The sequence below is a fragment of the Sinocyclocheilus rhinocerous genome, unplaced genomic scaffold (assembly GCF_001515625.1).
Source record: "Sinocyclocheilus rhinocerous isolate Xijiao unplaced genomic scaffold, SAMN03320098_v1.1 scaffold623, whole genome shotgun sequence".
Classification (NCBI taxonomy): Eukaryota; Metazoa; Chordata; class Actinopteri; order Cypriniformes; family Cyprinidae; genus Sinocyclocheilus; species Sinocyclocheilus rhinocerous.
Window position 1 is genome coordinate 1,759,456 of NW_015644631.1, and position 9,431 is coordinate 1,768,886.

Consider the following 9,431-nt stretch of genomic DNA (forward strand, 5'->3'; position numbering starts at 1 on the left):
TTTACAGATGCGTAAACACAGAAAATCGAACCTGATCCGAATTTTTTATGATGGACGAAAGTTTCGGAGGCAGTGTGTAAACGTGATTGACACAACGTGAGGTCGTATTTATTTTTTAACAAGTGAAAATTTCGGACTCAGTGTGCAAGGACCTTCATTCGATTTCATAAAATATGACAAGAACTTAGAACAAATGTCAGAACAAATTCATCTCGATAATGTCAGATAAATTTGATAGAGAGGTATGTAATGAATTAGGTTGAATAGCTGTCAGCTGTTAAATTTAAGAACACAATTAGATAATACCAATTTAGGTCAACCAATTACCAAGCAATGCTTAATTTTGTTCAGTCTGTGGTGTAAAAAGGTCACATTAGCAATTAAAGAAAAAACACTTAAGCAAAACATGGTCAGGTCAAAGTGTCTGAATAATTTAAATTTAAATTTTATCAATTTTACTGGTAGTCCACTGTATGAAGAATGTTTGGGTATAATATGTCACAGTTTACTTTATTTAGCTATCCTCACTTACATAAATGTATACTTCCATAAAGTGTCCTGCACCCTCTAGTAAAAAGATATCAAAAATTATATCTGATGTCTGTATAACTTTTGGTTTGACTGTACAGTGAATATAAATATAAACTAATGGATAAAATATTTTCAGCCAATATAATAAAAAATATATTAAAAACGGACAAGGAATATATGAGGGAATTTAAGTAAAATATATAAAGTAATTATATATAATGCATTTTTAAAAAAAAAAAGGCATTTTCTTTTCTTTTTTTTTGAATATTTTGAAATTTATTTAAAAATATATCTGAAAATATACTTTTGCCATAAGGATTCAGAAACTTGCTAGAAGTGTTTCTGTTCAACAACCTGCATGGAGTGCATTCAGGCCTAAATGCATTTTCTAATGCAATCTAAATGCATTTTCTAGAAGTTTGGGCTAAACTAAAAAGTGATAAAAGTTGATCACTTTTCTGATAAACGGCTCTAAAGCTTCAGAGTTTGTATAGCTAAAATCATTTGCATGCACAAACTTTTGTTTTGGGCTTTGCATTTTTCAAAATGTTTTGATAAATACACTAAAATGTAAAAACACTTTAAAAAAAAAATAAAAGACCCTTCAGGCTACTGGTTAACAAGTTTAGGGAAAAAGACTGCAACTCTTGGGCCTTGTTATGCATCTCTTTAACCTCAGCAAGAGCAGTGTATATGTGTGTATCTCGCTGTTGTCTGCATTGTTAATGCTCACTCATCCTCCAAACGTGCATAATTCATCCTGACACCTGCAAATTAGCCTAGACATGAATGCAAGTCAACAAAGAGAAATAGAGCTGCTGCTTTAACAAGCATTATAAATGGTCTCAGGCTGTAATTTGCATGAACGTTCTATACGCTATTTTAAAAAGTGTTCATTATTATTTTTTTCTTTACCTTATTTCATTGGGTGCTTCCTCCTCCTCATATTTCTTCTTCTCTTTCTTGCGGAAAACAAGCCAGACGATAAGGATGATGAGGAGAACGCCGAAGGACACGCCCACCACAGCGCCAGCCACCACACCCATCCCCCGGACATCTGCAAAAGAGCCGAAACATCACAAGTTATGGTGTTTGCTAAGGTAACTGTCACTATTTGCTAAGGTAAATTGTCACGATCTTGTTCTCTCATATGGGCTTGATGTGACTGATATTATGCTCTCAGATTTTATGATCTCTGACCATAAGCCTATATTATTCTCACTGTCTCTTCCAGATCTCTCTCATTTTTCTAATACACCTGTAAATCTTTCTCGTTTCTACTCTCCACAGTTTAGCACAAATTTCAACTTGTGCTTTGCTGAATGTTGCTCACAGTTGCACTTGGATCAACCATTATCTGACCTGGATGCTGATCAACATCTTAGCCTCGTAAATTCTGCCTGGCTTAAGGTAGCAAATGCAACTGTGTATGTGGTAAAATTGTTACTCTTCTGGAAAGCACTTTGGTCAGCCTGGTGGCTGTTGTATATGTGCTCTACAAATAAAATGAACTTGAACTTGAACTTGAACTATTATTACTGTGAAGTCAAATCACATTTATATTAGCGCTTCATACAACACAGAGTGTTTTAAAGCAGCTTCCCAGTAATAAACAAGAAAATAACAGCATTAACGTTGCAAAAATCTTCATTTATGAAACAAAAAAAAATTCACCTCTAAAGTAGCTGTACAGAAGATAATAGTGTAATTATTCAACTATATTTAGTTCAATAACTGTGTGAATGTTAGCTATGAAGAGAACTCAGTTCCGCTATAAAGCAGCTCTACAGAAGATAATATTGTTGTTATTCAGCTCAAGTTAGTTCAGTGTTGATTCGGTTTAGTTCAATACTGTCTTACATATCAAATATGAAAAAAAAAAAATGATTCAGCTATAAAACAGCTCTATAGAAGACAATGTTCATTATTTGACTTAAGGGTTAAAAAAAATTAAGAATGTCGGTTGTCTGGAACCAATTGTGTTAGAAGAAAAATAGGAAAAAATCATAAGACAACATAAATGGAATGACCCAAGCAATTTCTAGGGACCAAAATTCTATAGAAACTCAAGGGGGAACTCTTTTGACTTATGCCAGTAAGCAACTACTCAGAACCACTCAAATTTTCTTCAGGAAATGTATAAATTCTATTCTATTCTATTCTATTCACAAACCACAACCATACACACACACACAGAGAGAGAAAGAGAGAGAGAGAGAAAGAGCCTGGAAGTGTGTAAAACTGTTTAAAAACTCACACACCCAGTCTCCACTACTGTATTTAACACTCTCCATTCTTTGAAAAGACACATAAAACAAAGCTTCCATGATCAGAATAGCCTAACATACAGCGTGTAACAAGCAAGCAGCCCCCTCTGCATTGCAGATACCTGAAGGAGTGTATCTCACCATGAGAATACTCCAGCAAACAGCACAGCATTAATCAACCTACCACACTCACTATGTTCCTTCCTTTAATAATATGCCATTTTTTGCATGAATAAATTTCTCTTTCCGCCACATAATTAATTATTTCTTCTAATTCCATCATCTGATATTTAATTATGCAGCAGAGCTGTTTGAGAAAGGTTTGGAGGAAGGAATTAAATCAATGAACACTGTGATAAAGAAAAGGATGAATTCTTTATTTGGATGTTAAATAGTACTGAAAGACTGCACTGCATAGCAGAATGGGTCAGGATCTCACTGCCAGCTTCATAAAATATACGGTGGGTTGGCAATGTACTTGTGTTGACGCTAATTCAATTAAGTGTCAGAAGCAAGAAGAAAACAAAAACTAGGAGTAAGAATTTATGGTTCGCATAAAGCTTTTCATCTGAGTCTGTATCAAAGTGCTGAAGCAAACAGAAAAACACAATGGCTAAGTTCAAATTAAGTACAAAATAATATTCATATTATATTGTGTTATGCAGCATTGCATGTATGCAAATTTTCTGTATGCATGGGATACTCAGATTACCTAATGTCTCCCACAATGCAGAGCAATGCACTCTATTTGACCTACCATTTACAGCTTGACAAAAAAAGCAGTAGAAAATGTGTAGCATCTCCTTCTTGACTATTTTTTTTATCAATGTTTTTGACAAATTAGCTATAAAAAAATTCAATTTGCATATTTATTTCTAAGGTAATGGAAAACTGGATGCTGCGCAACGAGGTAATGCGTCAACAATGTAGCATACTGTGGTTTGAAGCATTTATCACTTCATACTGTGCACTATTTTTAGGTTTTCACAGTATGCTACGTTAGTATGCCATTCTGAATGCATCCATTCACACAGGTACTTACAGTGAACTTTGACCTCTAAAGTGCAGTTTTCTTCTCCGACATCATTGCTGGCGGTGCATTTATAAACCCCCGCGCTTTCCCTCGTCAGATTCTTCAATGTCACAATCTCAGGGTTCTTCAGATCTTTAGATAAAAAAACACGGAATTATTTCTTTCAAATAAAAAATAAATTATAAAATCTTACTGACCCCAAACTTTTGAACAGCAGTGTAGCTGTATATTAAGTAGCAGATAAGCTCTTGTTGTCTGTGATTGTGTCAGGTCAAGCGGCATTACCAAACTGTACATTTACAAGATAAATAAAAACCAAGCATTCAACAAAATGTTGCTTTTTATGGCTGGTTAGGACATGGACAAGATTTATTGCTTGTCAGTTCATCACAACGGGCCTGATTAGGACACGCTGTCACACTTCAAGCTTCAACTATTGAACCTACAATCTTTTGGTTAGTGTTGATTTTATCGAAACCTCATTTCTGACGTGAAACAACTACTGAAAGTGCGCAGTTGAATGAACAGAGCATGTTCTGCAAAATTCTCCATAAAGCCTGATGAAGGGTAGAGAGCACATTACATTACACATACGTCACATCTCCAAGCCGATTTCATAAGAGGGGCTAATTGAGGAGGTAGTGAAGCATGTGGGGTAAAAAGTGCTGATGGAATTGATGTAAATTTAATTTGAGAATGCTTGCGGTGTTAAATTGGCCCTGTAGTGTCTTCATCTATTTTCTGCTCCTCCAGAGAGATGTCCACATGATTTACTCCCCACGCTTGGAAGATAAACTTAACGCTGCATTTTGTTCTTCATGGGAAAGCAGTATTAAAGTGATTGGAGCAGAGCGAGTCAGTTTAGCGTTTAAAACATGGGCAACAGGTTACAGTCAAAAGATCATCTTCACCTACATCACATTATGTAAATATGGCACAGATAGTAAAAATTGTCCTTATTAAAATTTCCTCATACTTACAGACATAAATGACAAAATGCTCACCTATGAGGGCCAGAGGTGGCAGCTTGCCAGCATATTTTCCTTTGTCTAAGACTCTTTCCCATTTGTAGCTGATTGGGTCAGAACCATCTGTGGACTTGCAGCTAAGTCTGACATCACTTCCTTCCAGCAGACGACCCTCCATCCAACAGCGTGGTTTGGACGGCTTTACTACATTGCAAAAGAGAAAACACACAATGGTAAGGTAAACACTACATGATGGTATGAGTTTTTTGTATCAGTGTATAGGTATTTTAGCTGGAAATTCAATAACTGAATAACCACACAGTAATGCATATATTTGGATAATCCTGTGAACTGTATATCACAATATAGGTATGGTAGCTGGAAATTCAACAAAGAATTGGCTTAAATATTAAACAGCCATGTAGGAATGCATATTTTTTAGATAATTCTGTGAATTTTATATCACAATATAGTCGATTTAGCTGGAAATTCAACAAAAAATTGTCTTAAATATTAAACATCCACATGGTAATGCATATTTTTGGATAATCCTGTAAATTTTAGCATTTTAGCTGGAAATTCAACAAAGAATTATATATTAAATAGCTACATGGTAATGCATATTTTTGGATAGTTTTTTGTATCACGATATGGGCATTTTAGCTGGAAATTCAACAAATAATTGGCTTATATAGCCTATTAAATAGCCACATGGTAATGCATATTTTTGGATAATTTAGTGAATTTTGTATCACAATATGGGCATTTTAGCTGGAAATTCAACAAAGAATTGTCTTACATATTAAATATCCATATAGTAATGCATATTTTTTGATAATCCTGTGAAGTTTACATCTTAATACAGACATTTTAACTGGAAATCCAACAAAGAATTGGCTAATGTATTAAATAACCAGGTAGTAATGCTTTGTTAACAAATTATGTATAAGTGCAAAAAAAAAAAAAAATCATATTATGAAACACGAGTTAAAAGACTAAAAACACTGAGACTAATATTACAAAATGTACAGTGGTGGCCAAAATTATTAGAACACTAGTATTTTCACTCGCTGCAAAAATCTCACTGGATTATTACAATTAATGGCTAAATGAATGTTTGGAAAGGTAAACTGATATTTCCTACTGACACACTGACAGACTTAAAACCATGTTTTAATAATTTAAAATAATTTTGTATATTTTAAATTAATACTAAATTATAATGGAACAAGGATTTAAAGTATGCAAAACCAGGTCTGTACACTCACACATGCACTTTTACCCTTTTGCATCGTTCTCCATTTAGATCTATTTTTCCTCCCATCATGAACCTCTTAAAAAGCCGTGTGATGGCAGCAAGCTCTATAACATGAATCTGTAAAACAACCCGCAACCCGTTCACCATTCGGTCCTCGACCCCCCGCTCCTGCCCACCCCGGCCATAAGCATCTGCTCCTGCTGCCTCTATCTGCTGAGCCAGGACAATTTTGCCTTGGCACTCGCAGGGGGGGGGATGCAATTACAGCCGCTGAGTGGGATGCAGGTCCCCTCCATCTCCCAACTCTGTCAGGATCACTTACGGCGCACAGAGGAAGCTGCAGTTGCGTTCTCTGCCAAGCCATTATCTTTGTGTTGAACAAGACAAATGCTAATGTTTGCCCCTCGTGTCGTTTGAAAGCCACGGACCATTTATACAAATGCATGCGTAAATTTGTGGTGCTCTTAAATGTCTTTATGCAGCTGGCGAAGCGGTTAAGATGGAATGAGGGAATATAGAAAGAAACAATGGGGTGAAAACAGACATATAATGTTTCTATGCAGGACACATATTCACAATAATACATGTTGAATGAGTAACTAAGACTGATTTATGTGTTTTGGAAGTTCGACTATAGTGTGTCTTGTAAATTATGTACATTTCTACATGTGATGACTGCTTTTTCCCATGCTATCATGCGTAATGTGTCATTTTTATTGTCACGCAGTCGCTGAATGTCATTTCACACCAAGATCAGGGCACAACTGGCACACTACGCCCAGGGACAACATCCTGGTGCTATTTTTGGACCCCTTACTCTGTGACATAAGCATCTGTCATGTCTTTATCGTTTCCTAGGCCTACAAGAGGAGTTAATTAAAGCCAAGCTGCGGGGCCAAAGACTCACGGAGTACGATGAGTTTGACTGTGTTCCAGTAGTACTTCCCGCCGTTCTTGACCTTGCAGATGTATTCTCCGGAGTCGGTGAGTGAGAGGTCGCTGATCAAGAGCGAAGCGTCGCCTTTTAGATAGTCTCCCGCCAGGGACAGCCGCCCAGCTTCGCTCTCGTTGGGGTTGTAGATCCGACCGGCAAAGTATGTGATCACCTGGTGAAAGAGAAAACATACAGCGTGTTAATAAATACTGCTTTGATTAGGCTTGTGAAACTCTTTGTCCAGTGAGGGTTGAGTCACAGCCTGCAGTAGGAGTCTGCTAAACTCTGATGTCACTGTGAATCAGGCCCTTCTTCACTTGGTTATATTTGTCTTTCGGTGTCCCTGATACTCAACTTCATTCTGTAAAGCAACGCTAAAGCTATTTTCCTAACAAGAAACTGCCCTTTTCACTGACAAAAGTTATTTTTTCCCCATTATCTAACAAAACACCATTATCTATAAAAACACGAATAATTAGGCAACTTTGATTATTATTTCAGAATTTTAACTTATCAGTCTTAAAATTAATATCTATTTTTTTTTTCATATTATAAGAATTTCTAAATTCCAAAAATAGTATAGGATTTTAATATCGCCATAACATGAAAATAATTATTTATCATTTAGTACCCCGAATATTACTATTGATGCATCTGTATCAAAATGTTTTGTAATCATTTTGACTGGCATGATCTTAAAATGACGTAACAAAATCTCCCAAAAAAAAAAGTGTTAAAATAATTTTGTTTTTTTCAAAAATTAAAAATGACAGAAATTCAATTAATAAAACAAGAAAAATATTTTGCTTCTAGATCATTCGATTATAAAGTTAAATAGAACTTTAGAAAAATAGAAATAGAAATAGAAAAATACTTTTATCCAAAAAAAAGTGTTAAAATAATTTTGTTTTTTCAAAAATTAAAAATGACAGAAATTCAATTAATAAAACAAGAAAAATATTTTGCTTCTAGATCATTCGATTATAAAGTTAAATAGAACTTTAGAAAAATAGAAATAGAAATAGAAAAATACTTTTATTAAGCAAGGATGCGTTATACTGTTCAAAAGTGACAGTAAATACATTTATAATGATACAAAAGATTTATCTTTCAATTCATCAAAGAATACTGAAAAACAAAATGTATCATGGTTTAAAAATATTACACAGCACAACTGTTTTCAGCATTCATAATAAGAAGAGTTCATATTAGAAAAATCAGCATATTAGAATGATTTCTGAAGGATCGTGTGATCATGTAAAGACCTGAGTAGTGATGCTGAAAATTCAGCATTTCATTGCAAGATTAAAATACATTTGAAAATATATTTAAAAAATGCGATGGCAGTCCAGAATAATATAATAAAAATATTAAACAGCTATTTTAAATTGTAATAATATTTCACAATATTACTGTTTTTGATCAAGTAAATGCAGACTTAGTGAGCATAAGATGCTTCTTTCAAAAATATAAAATTTGAAAAACCACAACCTTTTGAACTGTTGTGCATAAATAAACTAAAACTATGCACCTTAAAGTTTGAAGTGCTGGTGGCGCTAAAGGGTTTGAGAGACAGGCCCCAAAATGATCATCTAAGCACATCAAAAACTCACCCCTAAAAACTAGCTCTCTCTCATTTAAAAGCTACATGCCATTTAGAAAAATAGCTCTGAAATGATTCATAACTGGCAGGAAGTTCAATCGGCAAAAGGTTTGACCCCTTCTTGTTGGATATATTGTGTCAGGAAGGACCTCAGGGAGCAGCTTGAGCCGTGGCCAGATTAAAATGTAAAACTTGTCCTCTGGCCAATTCCACATCATTCGGTCATAAAAGTAATTGTTAGGGGGGATACGAGGCAAAGCAGTGACATATTAAAAGCGAGCAGTTTTTACGGTGCTGATTGCAGCACCAGTTGATGGTGCAGTTTTCAGAAAGACAAGCAGCAAAAAAGTACTGCACTGCAGATCAGGGACTGTGGCGAACAGCGAAGGCCAGCATCAGCAGCACAATGTCGCAGTGGCTGGAGATCAGACACACACGCGCGCTCACGCTCACCACTTTCTGCCGTGAGCTGGATTTATGCAGCATCCATTCGATGTCCAGCAGGGAGATGTCGGCTTGCCACAGCTGATGGTGGCACGGCAGCGTGGCGTTGTCTCCGACCACCCTCTTCATCTCCGTCTGGCCATTTGCCTGAAGCACACTCAGCAATACTGTGGAGAGAGAGACAAAGAGAGAGGAGGAAGCGTTAAGGCCCGATGCCAGGGAGTAGTTAGGACTGAAGGGCTTTAGTTGGCTTTACTGCAGGTTGCAGAGGTAGATTGGGGGTTTTAGAGAGGGGCGTCAGGGATTTCATGCGACTGATCCACTGCGCTCTCATCCAGATCAGAGAGGAGATGATTCAGAGGCCAGAGGCTCCATCAAGACAATCATTGTTAG

General features: G+C 36.0%; 1 protein-coding gene across 1 annotated transcript in view; it reads right to left on the reverse strand.

Annotated features, from left to right (window-relative positions):
* LOC107758678 (CXADR-like membrane protein) overlaps nt 1–9,201 on the reverse strand; it is a 12,967-nt gene extending 3,766 nt beyond the window's left edge. Inside the window, exons 1-5 of the mRNA XM_016576482.1 lie at nt 9,048–9,201; nt 6,965–7,163; nt 4,836–5,003; nt 3,841–3,963; nt 1,447–1,588 (exon numbers count right to left, since the gene is read on the reverse strand). Of these exons, the coding sequence (XP_016431968.1) occupies nt 1,447–1,588; nt 3,841–3,963; nt 4,836–5,003; nt 6,965–7,163; nt 9,048–9,167 (752 nt within the window). The 5' untranslated portion in view covers nt 9,168–9,201. The remainder of the gene's footprint in view (nt 1–1,446; nt 1,589–3,840; nt 3,964–4,835; nt 5,004–6,964; nt 7,164–9,047) is intronic.
* Between the last annotated feature and the right edge of the window lie 230 nt (nt 9,202–9,431).